The following is a 22,661-nucleotide window of genomic DNA, read 5'->3' as shown; positions in this document are numbered from 1 at the left end:
TCTGCACATTAGCAAAAACAGTGTCACACCTGTAGAATGGCAAAGTGCTAAATTATATTGCGCCTCCCAGGCCCTCCTCACCTTTTTGCTGTCTCACCTTTGCCTGCCTTCTTTTCACACATCTTACCCTCCTCATCTGCTGCTGGAAGAGGCAGAAGAGAGAAACGTGCCTTATATGCATCGCGTTTCCGCCTGTCAATCAATTCAGGCAACCAATCCCCTTTTTCCATATTCTGACACAGTTTAACAGTCCCGTGATGCCCGCTAATTTTTTAAAAAATTCATACTTCTCCATTGCAATGCCAATGCATGTAATCATAGATGTATAGTGCTTTTTGGATGCTACCCCTTATGGGATCATGAGTCCTTTGATAAATTAAAAAAATAATATTGTTCCTGATTTTGGTGGTGGTGTGGGGGAGAAAACTTTCAAGAGGCACTCTTTGTTAAATAAAATATTCTTTTATTTCTGGCATTGCCAACACGTGTCCACTTATTCGTTGCTTCAGGCACGTCACCATTTCAAAAAAGAAATTCCTGTCCCTGGGAACAAGGGAGAGGGAGGTGGGTATGAGGGCAGGATGAAGCAAAATGGAGCCTCCATACCTTCCCTCTGCTGGTTGCCTGCTGGTTGCTCTCTGGTAGCTAGTGCTTTTTAGGGTGGTGAATCTACTTTAGGTGATTCCCAAAGAAATGCTTTAAAATAGAGGATGTAGTCAGCTGGATGTGAGCGATGTCATGTACAAGGGCCGGAATATTCAGCTTGCAATTGCCTGGCATGATGCTACATTTAATAGGTGCGGAAATGCCCCAAGATTTCCAATCAATGCATGGTCCAGTAACATTTTACGCTCAATGTTACATTACCTTCAAGTCCTTTCAGAAAGGGGAGAATGCAATAACCAGCCTGCAAATCCGCAAGTGAAGATTTATATATTTAGGAAATTTTACTGTTTCCTCTACAGGAACCTGCCTGAGGTATTTTTAAAAAATAAACATAAAACCTAAGAACAACTAATTACAAGACACTAATTAAAACTTAGCATTAAAAAAAACCTTTGTACAGCATTGACAGCTTCAAGCAACAGTTTCCGGGCTAGAAGAGAGTTTTAAAAAAAGCTGTTCTGGGTGAACAGAAAGTTTTTGCAAAGGTGTTTGAATGAAAGGAATATGGGTGCTAAGGAAACCTTAAAGGGAAGGCTTTCCATAAACAAGACAACGTTACTGCCTCTGTTTGCCAGGCCACCTGCCTGACCTCTGGAGACAGGGGCCAAGAGAGCAGAGCTTGTGAGGCAGATCTTAACTGGACAGCTGGACATTATGGGAGAGGGCAGTCCTTCAGGTACCCAGATCCCAAGTTGAATATTGAATATATATGGGGATTCTGTGGGCAGATTGGAGCATCTGTGTATTTTTTGTTTTATTGTATTTTAAACTGATTTTAACCTGTTATAAACCACCCCAAGCTTGTCCATAGAGATGGGCGGTATGTAAATATGCCACGGGCGCCGCGGATTAAATAAAACAGTAAGGGCTTTAGGGGCGGGATGTGTCCGGGATGAGGAAGGGTCCGGATTGGACCCTTCCTCCGGATAGACAAAGCGCCTGCCCATTGGTCCCTCCGATTTCCAGCTCCGAGTAATTGCAAGGCGCGCGCAGCGCACCTCGCAGTTGCTCCTTTGCCACCGGCCTGATGTGTCGGGAGGCGCGAAGCGCTGCATTTTGGGAGGCGCTGCATTTTGACTGCAGCAGGCTTATTTACTAGTAAATAACATAAAATAAATGAAGTCGTTTAGGACTTTCATGATAAGAAATTGTACCGAGAAATAAATAGCCAGCCAGTGCATATTTTCAACCCTGGATACTAAACTTGTCTCCCCCTACAGTTGCCTGGCTGCTGCATTTTGGATGAGCTGACATTTATTTCCAGGCCATTTTCATAGGCAGCCCGCCCCATGTAAAGTGTATTACAAGAATCTAACATAATCAGAGTGTGGATAACTGTTTTGAGGATCTGCTGTAGCTGGCAAATCAGCTGCAGTTGTCTGAGAGACACTATTTGCCACAGAGGAGATCTGAGATTCCAGCTGTAGGCACCTTACTCCAAATCCTTGATGATCTCTTCCAATGCTTTCATGTAGATATTAAACAGCGTGGGTTCAAGATGGAATTTCCTGGGACCCCATAACAGAATACCACAAGGCCAAGTAGCAGCCCCACCACCACTAACTGGATGTTGGGGGCAGAGTAGACCTAGCCTTATTTTGATTAGGCTATTGTGCTGTTTTGCACCCTGTTCTTTTCCAAACTGTATGGTTGTGTGTTCCATCACAAGAGGGAGGATGTACACATGAAATCTGATGAAATCTGATGGGAAAATTGGGAGAATGTAGTGAATCCTAAGAGTGATAGAACTTCTGGGGTGGGGGAAGGGAGTGAAATGGCGTCTCCAGTGGCCAATAATAGAAACCTTCAGCTCCCCCATCTTCAAAAATTCCTTTGTGAATTGTAAAGTAGGGCAGAGGTTATTCAACAAAGAGTTTAAAAATTATAAACAAGGAAGGTCATCAAAATAAGTGTGGGGGTAGAGGGTGCATTCTTGTCAAGCATTCTCCCTCAGGTGTCTGTTTCCATTAGACAGTCAGGATCTACTTGACATTTTTGTTGGCACAATTATGCTAACTAAAGAAGGAATTAAGATTTTCTCTGCAGCAAAAAAACATGGTTCAGGGGAAATGCAATATCCTTGTCACAGAAGTGCTTCCTCAAATGATTACATTGGGTTCCTCCTTGCCCCCAACAAGTAGATATCAAACACTATATTGCATCCAGCAGCATCTCCCACTGCAAAATTTAATGGTTAACCAAGAAGATGAGAACCAGCTGTGCCCAAGCCCTTTCCACCAGGTGTGGGGAAGCCAGAAACCATACCATACACACCTGTACTGCTAGAATATAGGACCAGGAGGCACAACTGGAACAGTTCTCCAGGTCCTGAAACACAACTGCCTCTACAAGTGCACAACTCTTCTTGACTGTCCCATATATTGGGGAATTGCAGCATTAATAACATATGCTCATGCATCTTATGTGAAAGGTGATGGCATTAAATATCCCCCCCCCTCATTTTGTTAACTGGTCAGGTCTGTTTTATCTCTGCAACAGATAGAGGCTGGAGGATGGAAAGAGTTTCTGATTGCTTTGTTGGGAGTCGGCTGCGGAAAAAATGTGAGGCATGCAGCATGGAATGGGGGGCAGCTGTTATTCATTAAGAGCAGTAGCAATCAGGCAAAGGGAGCTGGCAGGTCTAATTTCACCTGACCTCTTAGGGCTGCCAACCTCCAGGTGGTGGCTGGAGATCTTCTGTGATTACCGCTGATCTCCGACAAAGATCAGGTCATTTGAAGAACATGACCACTTTGGAAACTGGACTCTATGGCATTTTACAGTATCTCCTTGAAGTCCTTCTTCTTTCCAAATCTTGCCCTCCTCAAGTTCTACCCCTCAAGGTCTCCAGGTATTTTCTAACCTGGAGCTGGCAGCCCTGTATAGAAAAATGACTGAGGTAGAACATGAAGATCCTTCTAGGACATTTTCCCTCCTTAGCATTATGTACAAAGGTTTGAAAAGAAATAAGAACTGCCACTGTTTTCCTTTTGAGGAGTGTAAAGGGGCAGGGAGAATGAAGGCCTTTTGAAATAATCAAGGACCCAATCTAACTTTCTAATATGTCCGTTATGAAACCTGCTGATTAAAATTAGTCCTGCTTCCAGGAGGATAAAACAGCACTTTTAAATCATAGAATCATAGAGTTGGAAGGGGCCATACAGGCCATCGAGTCCAACCGCCTGCTCAATGCAGGATCAGCCTAAAGCATCCAGGATAAGTATCTGTCCAGCTGCTGTTTTAAGGCTGCCACTAAGGGGGAGCTCAGTACCTCCTTAGGCAGCTTATTCCACTGAGCTACTCGGACTGTGAAAATTTTTTCCCTGGTATCTAGCTGATATTGTTCTATACGTTGCTCAATTGATTGAATTTCCTATGCATGATTAATTGATTGATCTAAGGAATTAGATATAATACCTTTATTTTAAATGGTTTGTTCCTCAAAATCCAGATGTATTGTGCTGTTTTGGGCTTTTTTAAATGCAAGGCAGGGATGCTAGGAATCAAGATTTATGTTTTGCTGTCCTTATTGCACTATTCATTGGTGTGGACTTTTTGCTATGGAGACAGATGCACAGTAAAAACAGAATTCAGAGAGGATTCTTGACTGGCTCCACTATGAGTCTTGAGACGCTCCCTTGATTATATCAAGCCAGCTGTCCAGCTTGTCTTTTTGTTTTTTAGCAGTGTTGCTCACACATTCACTCATCGCTATGTTACATTTTAAAATGACAAAGGCTGGGGTGGGGGGAGCACGCTGCTGCTGCAGGCAGCTCTGCACCTTGTAGGCAACTTTTTAAACTCTATGAATAAACAAAATAGAGTGTCCCACAAAATGCCTTTTCTGAGCTTTTCAAAGACTTGTTTTTTTAATTTGTCAATTTATTTACTTCCAAAACTTAGTGGCCACATTTCTCTAAAAAAACCCCAAATTTAAAGCAAACCATTAAACCAATGAATTAAAATTATTTTTCTGTTCAAACGATTTTTCTGTTCAGAAGCCCTGACAATAAAATCAACATCCATATCTTATCCATTGGGTTCCCCTTTATAGAAGGGAAACTCGCCCTGGGGTGGAGCGAGTCCAGCTGTCCAAGCTGGAATAGGGCCAATCAGGGTGCCACACCCTGATTGGCCCGCCTGGACAGCTCCCACCTGCACTGCCCCAGGGTCGCAGATGTGGCAAAAGGCTTTCCCAGGCCCAAAGGCAGCTCTCCACCAGTGTGCCCGACAGGGAGGGGCCTTGTAGCTGCCCCTGGGCCTGGGAAGGCTTTTTGCCACATCACTGATGTGGCAAAAGGCCTTCCTGGGCCTGGGAGTAGCTCTTTGCCGGCATATCCGGTGGGGAGGGGCCTCCCAGCTGCCCCTCGGCTGGGGAAGACCTGTCACCCTGTCTGTGACACGGCGGGAGGCCTTCTCAGCCACAGGGGCACCTCTCTGATGGCGCGGCTGACAGGGAGGGCCCTCCCTGCTGTCCCTGGGTCCAGGCCTTCCCGGGCCCAGGGTTAGCTCTCTGCGGCTGCACCCTGCCAGGAGCACCGTCTCCAGGGTCCCTGCATCTGGGAAGGCCTTTCAGCCCATCGCTGCCACAGTGAGAGGCCTTCCTGGACCATCACCCAGCTCTCTGCCACCAAGGACAACGACACAGCGGGCATTATTCTAGGGCCAAGGTATGTTCAGAAGTTCCTTGGTGGCTGGATGCTGCCCCCATGCCAGTTTCTATTACAAAAAGTAGCATTTTATATTGGCCTGAGTTGGTTAGTACAATACGGTATACCCCTTTGTACAAATGGCTTTCTTGCTCTGTAAACCCATTTCTCGCTATCAATTTAGCCATCCAGCTGGCTGTCCAGTTTACTAACCATCAAATAAAAAGCTGGAAGAAACTTCCTAACAAGATTAGGGTGAGAATTCAGTAGGGGGAGTAGCTCCTCTAGAAATACAGAAATTCCTGGCCTGTTTATTTGGCTGGGTCCCTGCAGGAAGGAGGTAATAGTTACCAGATCAGAAGTTCCTAGGAATTTGACTAGAGTGCAGGGAATAAAAGCCATGGCTTTAAATGAACCATTTCCATACTTTTAAAAAATCTTATTTTCTATATCATAGTTTCTCTAGTAAAATTCTTTCTTCCTTTCTTTCTCATACACGCTTAGCTCCAAATGATTTTTCTTTAGAAAATGATCAAAATGAAGAGGTTCTTAAACATCCTATAACGATAGATTCAAACGACTAGCTGTGTTGGTCTAAAGTAGCACAATAAAATCAGAGTCCAGTAGTACCAGTAATAGGGTGTGAGTCGTGGATCACTGGCATTGACAGCTTTATTTCTGATATGTCTTTGTGAACTAAAAATGGGTTTGAGGGGTCTGATTGGCTGATTTGGCAGGGAATTATCATGTGGCTGTGTGTGGATGCTGTAACACAGTTTACCTTCGGGGAGGCGGGGAGCCTTCGGGGAGGGCAGTATATAAATCTAAATAAATAAATAAATAAATAAAATACTAATGTAACAGGATTAACTTTTGCTTATATATTCCTACTGTTATGATGGTCAGTTCTTAGTCTGACGAAGAGTGCTTGCACTCGAAAGCTCACACCTTGAATAAATCTTTGTTGGTCTTAAAGGTGCTACCAGACTCTGATTTTATTGTGCTACTTCAGACGAACACAGCTGCTCATTTGAATCTGCACACGAAAGCGTATATCTTGAATAAAACTTTGTTGGTCTTAAAGGTGCCACTGGACACAGACTTCATTCTTTAGATATAAAGTTGCTACTGGACTCTGATTTTATTAAACATTCTATGATGGCCTTGTGATTTATTTCTGATGCACTGGTTCCACGCCCAATGCCCACCTCAAATTGTCTTGCCCTAGGTGTTTCATCACAAAGACAAATATATATAACCAACAGCGACCAAAGGGCCCCTGCTCCCCGCCCCCCCCTCAGAACACCACCTATACACTCTGGACCTGTTTGTATGTTGCAACGTTGTATTGTTTATTGGTTATACAATTATAATGTTACTAGTAATCAAGCCCGCTGCAGGGGAATGCAGCGGGCGCTAGGTCCTACCTAAGTCGGCGGCGGCGGCGGGGGGCTGGTCGGCGGCGGCGGTGGGCTGGTCGGCGGCAGGCTGGTTGGCGGCTGCGAGCGTGTTTGGTTTGCGGCGGGCTGACGCGGCGAGAGGCGCGAAGCGCCTCTCACCGCGTCAGCCCGCCAGGCAGGGAACCCCCGGCAGCCGCGCTTCGCGCGACTGCCAGGGGCTCCCTCGGGCGGCGGGCTGACGTGGCGAGAGGCGCGAAGCGCCTCTCGCCGCGTCAGCCCACCAGGCAGGGAACCCCCGGCAGCCGCGCTTCGCTGCGCCAGGCAGGGAACCCCCGGCAGCCGCGCTTCGCTGCGCGCGGCTCGCAGTTCCTGGAGCTGGGAATCGGAGGGACCAATCGGCAGGCGCTTCGCGCCTGCCAATTGGTCCCTCCGATTGTCTGTCGTGAGGAAGGGTCCAATCCGGACCCTTCCTCATCACGGACTAATCCCACCTCTACCCCTCTTAGCGAATTATATAGTCCGTGGCGCCCGTGGCGCCACGGGCGGTTTAAAGATATGTTTACAATTATCAGTTATTATTGCACGGTTATTCAAATGTTTTATAGACTGTTCCATGTATTGTTCTTATGTTCTTATGTAAATTATGTAAATTATGTGGTATTGCACCGTTCCATCGTTATATTATTTTATTATATTGTTATACTGTTACATTATTCTGTTATATGGTTACAACCACTGTTATTAATTACTGTATGTTTTAACGAAGACTGTTTCATGTATCGTTGATTAGTTTTAATGTAAACCGCCCTGAGCCCCCGGGGAGCGCGGTATATAAATATAATAAATAAATAAATAAATAATAATAATAAATAAAAATTGCTCAAGTGGTCCCATGTCATATTATTATGGAAATTCATAGGAGGTACAATTCTCTGCACCAGTCTAAATTAAAATGAGCTAGAAGGTGTTTATTGAATAAGCATGGCTAGCATTTGAGGTCTGTTGATGTCTGATATCTACCAGATGGGTACACCTGAGCTGCCTGGGTTGAGGCTGGATGGGAATAGTCTGACAGCTGGAGCATAGCCAGCAAACGACTAAAGTGGTCTGATGTCATCATAAGCAACCTGCCAAGATAATGCCTTGGGGTATTCCAAGTACCTCTTGGGGAAAATGGTGTACCCTGTGCACAGGAATAATAGTGCACATCTCAGAAATCCTCACATTAAAAAGGAAACTTATGAACAGCTAATAAAGCATTGTTCTTAGTGAAATAATGCATTGCTTAATTGGAAGATGGATCACTGGTCAGTCTTAATATCAAGTTAGCTCCACATGCCCTTAATCTGGACTCCTGATAAGCTTGGCCAAGTCTCATCACTGCCTGTGGGTAGATGGGAGTTCCTCAGTCCTCTGGCCTTGCAATCCAACTGATTATTTATTGTAAGACTGTCAGCAGAGCACAATTGGTGGAACAGTGGATTAGTCAGAGAGCAAATCATTTGCATGGAAATGAGGCCCTTTGGGATTGCCACTCAACAGTTAGCTGGCTGATGTACAGGCTCCTAAAACCCCTTGATAATCCTCTGGCTCTACCAGTAACTTGAAACTGACTAAAGGGTATTTTACAAAGGAATAATAACTTCTTAAAGCAAATATTATTCTGTCGAGATAGTATGGAGCATTGTGAAGTAAATCCAGATGTGGCTGAGACAGTATTACAGCAACTATAACCTTTTCCTGTTTAAACCCCAGCCACTTGATTCACTAAAGTTAACCAGTGAGGGTGCGGGAGTTGGGGTTGTCTTTATTTTTTAAAACACGGAAATGAATTCTTCCCTCAGATGGTTTAGATCAGATTGCTTATTTTCCCCTTATCTGATAAATACACTAAGATCCGGTTTATTTATGGAAGTAAATACACGTCCTGCCCTTTGGAAATTACATTTCAAAGCCATGTGAAAGAAATACTGCTCTTGGTCTCTTTTTATAAACTATTTATTCTTTCTCTCGCTTTTTTGTTTTTGAAGAAGATGCCAAAGGAAATGAGATCCTTTAAATATTCAAAGTGTGCTTTGAAGTATACAGCTTTCTCATGAACTTTCTCTAGTTAAGGTTACAAGATATCCTACAGTTTAATGTTTGATCAGTGCCATGGCTTAGTCAGACTCAAACAGCTGAACTGGCTCACCACTGAGAAGTATATCATGATCTTCAAGATCATAGTGAAGTTATGCCTTGGAGGGGTGAAAATCATGAAAAACACAGGGACACTCATGGATGAGGCATGGGATCCATCTGTTCCAACAGTGACCTGACACAGGTTAGGGTTGCCAGCCTCCAAGTGGTGCCTGGAGATCTCCCAGATTTAAGATTGATCTCAGACATTAATTTCCTTGGCTGCTTTGGACAGTGGCCTATATAGCATCATACTCCACTGAAGACTTGTCTCCAAACCATACCTTCCCATGCCCCAGGGCCCTACCCCCCCTCCCAATCTCCAGGGATTTCTCAACTCAGAGTTGGCAAAACAACAACAACAACAACAACAGAGGTATTGGGAACACTTATTATCTTACCCCAGCCCATTTGTCTCTCAGCATCTGGAATTCAGGGGTATATCTCTTCAGAACACAGATGTTCCATTTAGCTACCATAGATAACAGCCACTCTACTCCATGAACTTGTCTGATTCCTATTTAAAGCCATCTAAGCTGAATGGCCATCAGTCACCACATGTTGTGGTAGTGAATTCTGATTTCCCTCTATAGTCTCAGCCAGCTCTGCATATACAAAGCCAATATAATTGGGTCTTGGAGAGGCCCAGCTCTCACATCCTGGTGATTTCTTCCCACATTACTTTAGTAATATTTGGAAACCCCAAACCATGTGGGCAGGGTCAGTCAAGCAGGTTCTGGCTGAATAATGCATGAATGTGAGTAGAAATCGGCCCCGCCCCTATCAGGCTTCTAAACGTTTCCATGGCAGCAGGAGAAGAAACTACAGGAAAGTGGATTCTTTACTGCAGAAACATATCGTGAACAGGATGGTCAGTGGTAGCAGGTGGCTCAGCCCTTTTGCTACTCAATAGAAGCACACAATATGTTTCTCCTACTGTATGTTTCTGAGAACAGGTTGGGACTACTACGTTCCACCCCTGGAGTAAATTGTATATCTCTTGTCATCAAGGAAAGGTACTGGGTCTTTCAATTTGTATTTGGCCTTAATTTGTAATGTTTTGATTATTATTCATAAACCACTTGGAGGACAGGCAGGGCATGTAGGGATACCTAGAAATAAATGAATCGGGCATATCATCCAGGGCAGCCCTCAGTCTCTGCCTATGCCACCCTAACAGGCTGACTGTACAGCAGGAGTTGTAAGGGCCTCCATCACAGGATGGTGTTATAACTAGAGGCAAATCCATTCTGACAACTTAAAAAGCAGGCTTATATATGATGAACAACCTTTGCCATATAACATATTTCTTGCAAACGTTTTTTTTAAATGGCTCTGTCCAAACAACTGCGAAGTGCTGCCATAAGCAGATGAGCAGACAATATAACTGTTTCCTGCTTTGTGCTGACTTGATGGTTGATCAAAGCCACTCTGCCCCTACAAAGCACTTGCTGAAATCATCAGGTTGGACTCTGCGCAAGTGGAAAAGTCACTGAGTGAGCACAGACCTTCAGTTAGGGTAATATGTTGCTAATAACCATGGCTTTCTCTATTCAGTTTCCGATGCACATCCTTTATATAGTCAGAGGATATTGTGGATAGCTATCAATTGTGATTCCATTGAATTATAGGTGTTTTTTTTTAAATAAGGCACAGCATGTGGCACCAGCTATACAATTTAGCTCCTAGCTCTCATACTTCAAAAAGCCAGTTTCTAGCTATAAGATCTGCTTGAAAATGTGTAACTGGTGATATGACAGAAGCCAGGGGAACTGTTGAATGTTTCCATTAGTCAGAGATGAGGCTTCAGTGCCCCTTGCCCCTCCTTAGCCTTTAAAAATACTGGCACATTTTACTGAAGGCCAGAGGAGCTGAGGACAGACTGATATGAATTCTTTAGAAGCTCTACATTGACTTGAAAGAAGTGCTTTATTATTGTCTTCCTACAGTGTCTTTCCTTCACTTGACTCCATGGTACTGACTTTATCCTTCCATAATAAAGCTCCTATTATGCCAATCGCAACCATGAACACTTCTTTAGAAAAATCCATTTTGGGCAGCAGCCTCTTGGAAGGACTGCAAAATTTCAAATCCTTCATGAAAAGTGTATGATCTTGCGCCAAACTTGAGATGAATGTGGCCCACAGAATTAGATGAGAGGATGGAGGGAGACGGAACATCGCCGTTTAATTTTCAAATGTCTCTGAAGACATCAAAAAATAATAAACTGAACGTTTTCCTGAAGAAAACAGGTGTGGCCCCTCGGATAGTTTTAAAATTAGGATTTAATTCCCTCTATTGTTTTGTTTATTAAATAGATGTATATAAAATATTTTCATTTCGCTATCTCAGACAAAACACCGGAGGTAGATTATGAAAGCAGAATAAAAACACCAATTGTAAAATTAAAACAACTGACTCGGCAAACTCATTTACAATATTGCTTCTGTTTGAAGCTTTCTGAGTGTTATGATTTTTCTGATATCTTGTTGGTTTTATTTTTTTTTAATTTTCCATAAGAGCCCTTGTATAATTTTATACTTGCATGTAAAAAAGTTAAGGTATGCAAATAAATAGCACAGTAGTTGAGGTATTGCGCTAGCTCACTCCCAGTGTTAAATAATTCAGAGATCTCAGATTAAACCCTAAGGCTGCATAATGTCAGCAGAATACACAGGAAGTTATTAAAAAACACCTAATTAAAACCAGATAATACCTAGAGAAAATAATCTCTGCAGAAAACAAGAGCCATTCCAAAAACAGTAACAACTGTACAAAAAAGGTTGATCAAGATCACAATTGATCATATGTTTTTGAATTTACATTTGATGTAGTGCACTGGGTTTTTAAAGTCCCCCCCCCCAGGAGAATTGGAAATATCCTGAAGTCCAGTTCAGATAGAGTAGTTGATGGTGGACAGCCACCCAGAAAAAAAGTAGGTAGATGTGCATTTTGGATGGGGTCATGTTTCCTCAGAAGAAGTAGGTGTACTGCCTGGGATTGTTTCTAGGCCTGGCTTTGCTTCTTGATGGATAGGTGGCAGCCTTGGTCACAGATGTTTCCCCCCTCCATGACTTGTGTGCCCTTTGCTGGAGCCTTGCATATATTAAGAACTAGAACCTTACTTCTGTAGATGGGGCTTGGTGTTTCTCCAGAATTACAGATGATCTCCAGGCTACAAAGATCAGTCCCCCTGGGGGAAATAGACTTCAGAAACTGGACACAATGGATCATACTCCTGCTGAGCTCTCTTCTCCACCCCAAGCTCCACTCTCCCCAGACGCTGCCTTCAGACCTCCAGGAATTCCAGAGCTGACGCTTACAACACTAGGTGTATCTGCTGACTCTCTTTTGAGGAAAATATTTTTCACAGAGTCATTCAGCAGTGGAATAGGCTGCCAAAGGAGATGGTGAGCTCCCGCTCACTATGGTCTTTAAGCAGCAGCTGTACAGATAGGATGATCCTGCATTGAGCAGGGGGATGGACTAGATGTCCTGTATGACCCCTTCCAACTCTATGATTCTATGCTTCTAAGACAGGTTCAGAACCTTCTTTTAAAAACTTTTGAATTTTGGGAATCAGTAGAATTGTGCATCTTGGTATTTCATCTTCTTGCTTTCAGGGGGTTTTTTTTGTTGTATTTTGCTAGCATTATTTTAATTACTTTTTAAATTATGTAAGAGCTTGTATGTGCAAGAGCTTGTATGTTGATTGAGCAAGTTAAAAATATCAAAATTCATGAACAATGGGCTAGTTGCCTTGTGAGATACTTTTTGTTAGATCTGGGAGTGTTTGCTTAAATATCAGTGGTTCCATTACATCCTTCACATTGCAGTGCATGAGCCATCTCTTCTAGCGGAATAATACTAAATGGAAACATAGGAGATTGTCTTGTATCAGATCAGACCACTGGTCTATCTCATGGGATCAATTCTGAGTGATAGCTCCTGATGACCTCAGGCAGAGTTCCCAGCCCTGCAATGTGAGAACCTTTTATATGGAAATGCTGGAGTTTTAACATAGGAGCTTCTGCAAGCAAAGCATGTGCTCTGCTAGTGAACTATATAGCTACATAAGCAATCAGAAGCAATTCTACAAAGCTATGAACAAAGAATTTTGCAGGTGGATACATGATTCTCTTTGAAATTTGTATTCAGTCTGGGTTCTGATTCTCTTGTTGCTTAGACATGCTGGGGGGAAACTACTTCTCTGGGAATCCATGGCAAGTGACCACAGCAAACCTAAAATCTCTGAATCACACTGGGTCACACTGAATGTGGTCCTCTCCATGGCAGCATCAGGATGTGGGGGGCACTGTTGGCATGAGGAGGAATAATGAGTTCAAGGCTGCCTCCTGCGATTGCGGGAGCTTCCACAGCAACACTGAACAAACTGTGGAGGGGATGAATTTTTGGCCACTATGTCAGTAAGCAAAGAATGGGGACTTGACATGTGACAAAGGTTGTTAAACTAAGGTAACCGTTCATTTCATCAAGCTTGTAATTGAACAAGGGCTTATTGCTTGTTGTCAAATTGTGTAGGTAATGTGCTGTTCTGGCATATATGGACTCCGGTGGATTTAGGGCTGGCTTTTAGCCAGCAACATTCTTATGCAGCCACAGGAAACCCTGCAGACCAGTCAGCTTTGCAACCAGGCTCTAAGCACAATGCCCATGAAATCACTGGCGTTGCTCTAGCAACATTCTTATCAGGTGGCTTAATCTCGGTTGCATAATCCTCTCCCATTGTGTGCCAGTTAGCAGCCAAATAATAGAAAGCAGGCTAAAGAGGATGTGAGGGAAGGTATCTCCTCAGGGAAAATGTGCAAAGTCAGCCGTTTTAGAATGGCGCTTCACTTTGGTACTTGTGCAAAGAGATTTCCAGGTCAGATGAGCTCCTGGGTCCTAAATAACAACTTATTTGCTTGACTTCATTTATACCCTACTTTCCCCACAATGAAGATCCAAAGCATTCTTCTGTATTTTATCCTCACAACAACCCTGTGAGGTCAGTTAGGTTTATTGTGTGTGACTGGCCAGAGGTCACCCAGCACACTTCCCTGACACAATGAGAATTTGAACCAGATCCCATTTATGCTTTTCTGGTAGAGTTTGACCATCCTTTTATCCATCTTTGTGTTTCACAGGTAAATGCCAAAGACAGTCCAGTGATCTTTTACCATAGACCAGTTCTATGAAAAGCCAAACACACTAACAAGAGTTAACATGATTTTAAAGGGATGTATATATTTGCAATGCTGAAGGCATCAAATCATGCTTGGGGGGAAATCCAGATGACACCTCACCTGAATGTTTGTTTCAGAACATGAATTGCTCACAGCGGCTTGGTTGAGGTGGTTGAGAAAATGGAAAAGAATTTCCTTTGTCAGTAGGTGGCATCAGTGAGCTAGAGCAAATGACAGCGAAAGAATGAGACAGAATTTTGGTATGCCAGATCTGTCAGAATAATAGCGGGGGGGGGGGGGGGGCGGGGGAGGAAAAGGCTGTTAGATTCTAACAGTTAGAAGACACAGGTCTCTTACTGGGTTGGCTGTGCGTCTGCCTTACCCTGGATCTTTGGCCTTATGTGCTGCATCTCTGTACATCTACCAGCTTGCTGGATTCTCAGGGAGAAGTATTCCTCTGATCTGACACTGGAGATCATAATTAAATCATTAGGGCTATCAAATGGCAAAACGTCATCTGGACTGTAGCACCTCAGACAGCAGGCGGTGGGATCCTTGCATACTCTCCAATGTGCATAAAACTTCAGCGTGTCAGGTAGAAACATTCAATCTGGCCTTTCTCTTTGCTAGTTTTCTATGACTCACTTTGTGACTTTATGAACGGACATTCAAATAAGTAATACAAGGAGCTCCTGCAACTTTACCACTTGATGCTGTCAAGTACATACCCTATAGCTCTCAGGTTCCTTGGCATTGATGTTGAGGGACAGACTAGGAAGTTAATATGGGCCAGGAGCAAGCTAAGCTGAGTGAGTCCCATAGGGATACAAGCCAGCATTGCAGGGACCACACAGCTCAGCCCAAACCAGCAGCACTAATGATGTGCCTCAACTCTCCATTGCCTCCTCCCTTACCACCACCAGCTGGCAGCACTGCAGCAGAATCCTAGAATCATAGAGTATGAAGGGACTTCCAGAGTCATCCAATCCAACCCCTTGCAGAATGCAGGAAACTCACAACTAACTGCCCACCACAGTGACCATGCTCAGATGATGCCCCCCCCCCAACAAAAAACAATCCATGGCCAATCTGGCCCGGAGGAAATTTGCCTCCCAACTCCAGAGTGGTGATTGGCATTACCCTGGGCTTACAAGATGGGGCCACAAGACCCAAGCATGAACACAATCCCTTCTCCCCAGCCACTCAAATTCTGTCTAAATTAATAGAATGAGCATTTCTGACAGATGGCTATCCAGCCTCTGTTAAAAACTTCCTATTCTCTAATGCCAACAGGAGCTGTTCCCTGCCCTCCTTCACAGGACAACCTTTCAGATACTTAAAGAGGACTATCATGTCCCCTCTCAACCTCCTCTTCTCCAGGCTGAACATTTCCAAGTCTCTCAGCTGTTCCCCATAGGGTCTGCTCTCCATGTTCTGGATCATTCTTGTTGCTCTCCTCTGCACAATTCTGTCCACATCCTGGTTAAAGTGAGACCCATCCAGTATGCCTTCTTTTCACTTTTGTGACCCAGATGTAGAACTCTGCACTTCTCCTTATTGAAATGCATCTTTTTCTCATTTGCCCAGCATGTTCAAATCTCATAGAACTTTCTATCTTCTGAGGTGTTCATTACAATATCGTATTGTCTGCAAATTTGATTAGTAGGCCCTCCACCCCCTCATGCAGTTGACTGATAAAAAATGTTGAAAAGTACTGAACCTAGAACCAAGCCCTGTGGCACCCCCCCTGCTCACCTCCCTCCAATCTGATGCAACACCATTGATAGCTACTCTTTGGGTAAAGTTTTCTAACCAGTTCCCTATCCACCCAACTATTGTTTGGATTGGGTTGTAAGAATTTTAGCCAAAAGGTGGGATTTGATAGGTAATAGAGAGATGGTACCATGCTCGTGTCCTAGGAGGAAGTTTTGTACATAGGAATAAAAGAGCATGCTATCTTAAGGTATTGCTTATTTACTTTTTCATAACAACAAATAAGAATAGCTCTCTACTCTGAAATGTTTGTTTATTTAAAGAATTCTGGACATGAATGTGAATTTCTAGACTGTCTGGAAAAGACCAGTATAACTAGCAATCTAAAGAGAAATGCTGGCTACAGCTGTTTGTACTGGAACACTTAATTGTTCAAAGGGATTTTGTTTTCTGTGTTAATCACTGTCTGCAGTTTTCAACTGCTGCACTCATAGTTATCATGCCTACATGACAATGACTGATGATGATGATATTGGTGCCATCGGGTAAAATCCAAGTCCTCTATTGAATCAACCACTGTAGCGCTGTCTGAGACTTTTACAATTTATTTTTATTTCATTAATTATATTCATATATGTCTTCTCATGGGGCTCAGGGTGATTTACATAAAACGTGGAGGTATATGTTGAATCGTGGTAAGGTAATAATAATAATCATAACAGTGTGTTCCAAGTGCCAAGATGTTTACCACAGTTTATAATATGAAAATAACTTTTATAACTTCTAACATAAACCCATAGGGAAGAAGGTTTGGATCCAGATCATTGTGGGGGGTGTCTGGGGACCAGCAGATGTTGTTTTGTCAGTCTGGGGGGGCAGTGAATGTTGTTTGGTTGGACGGCCTCCAACAAATGCATGGTAGAGGAGCTCCATTTTATAAGCCCTATGGAATTGTGGGAGTTCAGGGAGGGCCTTGATCGCTTCCTCCTCCTCCTCCTGTCTGAGGGGGCTGTTTGTGAGTGGAAACTTTTTAGTCATTGGTCATTACTTTTCTTCCCTTACAGAAGATCCTTCTAAAAAGTTGCTGATGCCGAGGCTAGTTTGAGAAGATTCAAGATGACGACCACTGTAGCAACAGACTATGACAATATTGAAATCCAACAGCAATACAGTGACGTCAACAACCGCTGGGATGTTGATGACTGGGACAACGAGAACAGCTCCGCACGCCTGTTTGAGAGGTCTCGCATTAAAGCCTTAGCAGGTAGGCAGTTCATTAACCCCCCGAGAAGGTCTTCAAGCAGGCCAGATGATTTAATTTTCATCCTTTCCTGTAATTTAGCCCTTCTTGTTCAAATCTGACTGCTTATCATCTTAACTTACTGAGGGCTGTTGGTTTTCATTTTTAGTATTTTGATTAATTGCTCACTGCTTTTGAATCAGGGTAGAAATATTTTAATTAATAAATATCATGAGATATTTTTGCAGTTATGCATTTTTACTATATATACCTGGCACCATATAGATGCTAGGTAAATTCAGAAAGGCTTGATGGGGAAGCATCGATTTTCCTTTTACCAGTCGTGGTCTTTAAGGAGGAGTGAAATACAGAGGAGCAAAATTTGTACCTGTGTATACATGACAGGGAAAAGTGCTCTACAATTTACTCCTTTTTTCTTATACATTAGAAAGACTGTTGAGATGTTAGTCTCCAGAACATGAGTTAATAGGTACTACAGGTTTAATTTTTCTGTGCTTTGCTCTTTGAAATGGCCTGTAATTGTTGTTTATGCCTTGAGGGTTGCCAGGCCAGCCAAAATAACATTCAATTGGGGGGAAAAAAGACAACCCAAGACAAACATGCATTTTAGAGCTAAACGTTTCTCTATCAGGTCTCACTTTATCTGACAGATAATTTGAGGAAACAAGTTTTTTTTTTCAGTACCACATTTGCAGAATGTAAGCAAACGGAGTTAGTATTATAATGGAGCCTATACTGTGGAACATAATTGTAATGAGATATCACACTGGAGCTTTCGTTAGGACTCAGACACATATTCCTTTGGGACATAGTAAAGCTGTCACAAGTCACAAGAACAAATCAATAAGTCCTTGGCTTATTTCAGCACTGGAGCAGATCTGATGCTGGAATGTGTCCCCCATGAGGACACTGAAAACTGTGGAGCTTTATGCTTCACAGCACCACACCACCAGCAGCCTGGCCTGGCCACTGCCATGCAGAATTGGCCTGCATCATAATTTACTTTCTTGGTAGCAGTTACCTTCTTCTCAAATGTGGTGGGGAGTCCAAAGTACTGGGGGGGGTGTTTCTTAATAATGCAATGTTGCTTTGGTCTCCATTGGTCATCTTATACTTCATTGTCACTGTGTTGATTATCTACTGTGCCTTGTTAAGGCATTTTGTTGGTCGCTTGCAATAGGGGACACGTGATCCAAGTAAAGCTTGTATAGGACAAGTATATCTATTCTGCCAACTTCCTTCTCCTGCTTTGGGGCAATGCCATGCATTGTCATTCCAACTCACTCTGTAAATGATTTCCCATATCTCATGGTAGCGTGCTGACGTTCCTGGCCTCTGAACAAAATGCTTCAGTGGCGTGAGCCATGCTGCAGGGTGGGGCTGGGCAAGCTCAAAAGGCACAGAGGTTCTCTCAGCCTGTTTGCAAGTGACATCATGTCAAATACAGTCTAGTGCTCCCAGCAGCAGCCACCAAAACTGTGGTCCTTGGCAAATGAAAGAGGCTGCTCTTGTTGGGAAGCATGGTAGAAACTATGCTCAAGGATCCTGGTGACCAAAGCCATAGCCAGGAAAATCAGGGGAGAAACTGGGACCCTCCTGCTCTGCCTCAGGGACCCAAATGAGCACTATGAGCAGAATATGTTCTCCAACTCTCAAACCCTCTTCAGTCACAGAAGGGACTAGAGAAGTCCATCCATACAGTCTTCATTGCAATTCAACCCAAGGATTGGCAAGGATTCCCACCCAGGGGCACTGGAATCCAGTTCCTCTGTTGCTCTACAGGCCCAGTCTTTTCCTCCACAATGGAAATGGTGATTGATTGATTGATTGATTGATTGATTGATTGATTGATTGATTGATTGATTGATTGATTGATTGATTGATTGATTGATTGATAGGCTGGCTGGCTGGCTGGCTGGCTGGCTGGCTGGCTGGCTGGCTGGCTGGCTCCTGCATCTTTCTTCTGCGCCTACTTTTCTGAAGGGACATGTCATTACTTCCGAGGTTCCTCAAAGCCTGAAAAATATTTCAGGGGTTCCTCCATGGTCAGAAGGTTGAAAAAGGCAGATCTAGAGCTCAGGAAACTCTAAATGGAAATTCTGATCTTTGCAGGCTTTTTGTGAATCTGTGTATGTTTTAAATCTGAATTAATAAGCTGCCCTGATTGACCAAGGCAACTCAGCGTAAAATATCATATCATAATGATCTATACATACATAACTACCTTCTTAACTTACAGGGAAATCTTAAAACTGAGTGATGCTTTCTTAAGGTCATTAATTTCAACAGAATGGGATAACTCTGTTTAGGATTGTACATAATGCTTGCAGGTGAGAAGAGCTAAACTATACCATCTCCCGCTCTATTTCTGTGCACATATTCTTTGAAGCATTTTTCTTCCAGTCTCTTCCTGCCCTACTGTTTCTTTTATTTACTTCACTTATACCCTACATTTCTCCCCACTGGGAACCCACAGCATCTGTCATCATTCTTCTCTTTGCCATTTTGTCCTCACAACCACCACCCTGTGATACAGGTTAGGGGGAGAATCTGTGGCAGACCCGCCATCACCCAGCAGGTTTCCATGACAGAGTTGGGATCTGAACCTGGGTCTCTTATATTCTAGTCTGTCATTCTGACTGCTATATCATGCTGGCCATTCCAGTTCTTAAAATGACAAGTTTCTGTTGCAACATAAAAGAGGAGTTACCTTTGGAAAACTTAAATAGACTCCGGGGAATGGTAGAGGACAGGAAGGCCTGGAGGATCATTGTCCATGGTGTCGTGATGGGCCCCCCATGGACTTCACACCTAACAACAACAACAAGCTTTGGAAAAGACTTTACCATATTTTTGCTTACAAATGGACACATTGAGCAGATATGTCAGGCCTGCAGACATAGGCAGTGCCAGTTTTGCACCAGCACCAGTTTAGTTTCTGAAATCATACTGGCTTTTCGCACAAAACTGTTCAGACATGACCTAGACAAGTAGTTTCAGCCTTTGCCTGCCATAGCAGTATACGAGACTCAAAGTTAATAGTCAGAGACAAAGAGCAGCCAACTTGCCCATCAGTGTCCAGGGCTTTCATCTATTCCCTTTGCCTATGGACACTATCTGTTGGTTGTGTGACCAGAGAGTATCAACGTGAGTGGAAGCTCCTCCCCAATGCTCATTATTACTAACCACAGACTTGGAAGGTTGTTTCTGTCTAGATCTCTTTTGCCTGGTGGCTCTTAAGGAGACATTGTAATGCTCTTGTACAGCTCCTGTTCATTTTGACTAGTGTTACACAAGGGAACTTCTCACTGGATTGTGACCCCAAGTCTGTAGATGATACCAAATCAGTTGTGATGGTAAAATTTAGCTGCTCATTGATTTTGTGCCAGGTTTTATTAGGAGGTGTGGTCTCTAATAGCCCTTTGCTTTTACCCAGCTGGGAGTCATTGTGATTTAGTGCAAAGGAGAGTGAGTTTAGCAAGGATGCCATTAAAGGCAGCTAGAAGGCTCCATTGACTCTAGGAGCTGCTTCACACTCTAGGTGAGCAATAAATTATACACTCGAAACAATCACTTAAGGGACATCTAATACAATGTGCGCAATTGAATTATTCAACTAGTCTAAAGGAGGCACCCATTTCAGAGCTTTCAGAAGCCTGCTGTAGATTTGATATGGTGCTATATTTAGGCCTGCTTCAAACATCGCGAACAGGAAGTACTTCTGTTTAGGGAAAGGGGGAAAGGATGAAACTTACATGTAGGTTTGGGTACATGGTCATCTCCCCACCCAACTTTTTATTTATTGACTTGTTTAATTTCTACCCCATCTTTCTCATCATGACACTTTAACCGCTGCATTGTGCAGTGACTTCCCCTTCTCATCACCTGTCAATGATGTGATGTTCAGGAGGGAGAGAAGCATCTAGCATGAAGATGTGGCATGTATGTGCTGTGTTGTGGATGCTGCTGGGAAGAGGAGAGGAAAAGATTCATAGTGGAGGTAGCTTCATGTCCCTTATAATGCCTTGTTCTACATTGAGGAGTCCCCCTCCAACAAAAACACAGTAAAGGAGGAACTATGCATGCTTTCCCCACCATGCCTTTGATCCACCATGTCTTTCTGAAGAAGGGAGATCCATGTATCTATCATGAATTCATGTGCATTCTGTCTCAACACCAGGAGAATGCACATTACAGCATATACATTTCACCCCTTCTGACAGGATCTGGAAATGAAGTTATGTGCACTGCTTATGTCCTGGCTTTCTTGGAATGTGCAGATCACCAGCAAGACATGCCCCTTCAAAGGTGGATAGAACACACAAGAGTGGTTGAAGGAGTCGTGGGCCCCTAGTAGAGTACAATTTTGGTGGGACTCCCCGCTCCCTAGTAGATAGGGGTATCACTCTGAGTGTCCTTAAAGAGAGGAAAGGGGGGAGGAGAGAGGCTATGGTCCTGAAGGCACTGTGTGAGGCTCCTGGAGGTACGGGGCCTGTAGCATGTGCTACATGGATAAACTGGCAGTGATAACACACACAGTATATGAAAGAGGCTTTTAAAAACTATGGTTGTTGCAGTTCTCTGCAAGGAACATCATTCTTCTCTTCATTTGTCTTCATTACTTCTCAGCCTAGGGATCTTTTCCAACTCAGAGAATACTTAAATTCATGGAGATTGTGGGGGGAGGGGAGATGCCTGGAGGCAGAGTTTGGGGAGGACCGCCTGCCTTCCTCAGGCACCTCCCTCCAGACTCCAGGAATTTCCTAAACTGGAGGTAGCAACCTTATCTCCAATATAATTTAGATTAGTATACATGAGGAAAAGAGAAGCAAGGGTCTCCCTTCATTGAAGGAGGTCAGAAAGGCTCCTGTTCCAGGGCCAAAGCTGCTTTTAAATTCCCCCACTAAGAGCTTTAGAAATAAGATTTCGTATAAACATTAAGTCACAGGAGAGGCACAGATTACTCCATTTGCTTGGTATGTTCTGGGATTTCTCTTTCTTTCCCGTGTGCACATCCTAAAACCATAGCCTCAAATGGCTGGAGAAACTGCAAGATGTGTGCAAGGGAGGTTTCACTTTAATTGTAGAGGAATACTTGGCAAAAAACATAGACAAGTCTGAGGTTGCAGAGAAAACTAGAGGTCAGGTGTGTAAAGGACATTTGAAGGATTTGTTCAGTCCTAGACGGAAACTTAAAACCCAAAGCACCTGGTTTGCAGGTTGTTCTTGTTCTGCTGTCAGCTGGAATCCTCAGGGCTGCTCCAACGCCAACGGCATCTTCCTTTTCAAGGTGAGGTTGAACTTGCAGCTATTTTCATCGGAGCTGCTGCAAAAGCGTCTGGTGCAGTATTGGCTCATGTTAGAATCTGGCATTGGACCACTAGTAATTCCAGTGCCCAGAAGACAGCCAATGGAGAATGCTGTTGAGATATCACTGCATTGGGGTTGCCCAATTTCTGAGTACTGGACAAACACCAATGAATCGGGTACAGAGTTAATCCTTTCTGATTGCCCCTGTGGCTGGTGCAAAGGCTATAGCTGGGAGTGGGGTGGAGCTCCTGGGTGAGGAACTGCCCGGAGGCACGCTGCAGGCCTGTACCAAACTCAT

At 43.6% G+C, this 22,661-nt stretch overlaps 1 protein-coding gene across 4 annotated transcripts in view; it reads left to right on the top strand.

Moving 5' to 3' along the window:
* SPTBN1 (spectrin beta, non-erythrocytic 1) overlaps positions 1-22,661 on the top strand; it is a 212,672-nt gene that overhangs the window by 43,294 nt on the left and 146,717 nt on the right. For all 4 annotated transcript variants that reach the window (XR_013230365.1, XM_077334177.1, XM_077334207.1 and 1 more), the window contains exon 2: positions 16,857-17,056. Coding sequence is in view for 3 of the 4 variants with exons in the window: in XM_077334177.1 (XP_077190292.1) it covers positions 16,909-17,056 (148 nt within the window). In the remaining variant the exon portion in view is untranslated. The remainder of the gene's footprint in view (positions 1-16,856; positions 17,057-22,661) is intronic.

This window comes from Paroedura picta, chromosome 1 (genome assembly GCF_049243985.1).
Source record: "Paroedura picta isolate Pp20150507F chromosome 1, Ppicta_v3.0, whole genome shotgun sequence".
Classification (NCBI taxonomy): domain Eukaryota; kingdom Metazoa; phylum Chordata; class Lepidosauria; order Squamata; family Gekkonidae; genus Paroedura; species Paroedura picta.
The sequence above is the reverse complement of the archived record's forward strand: the minus strand, read 5'-3'. Positions and strand labels throughout refer to the sequence as shown.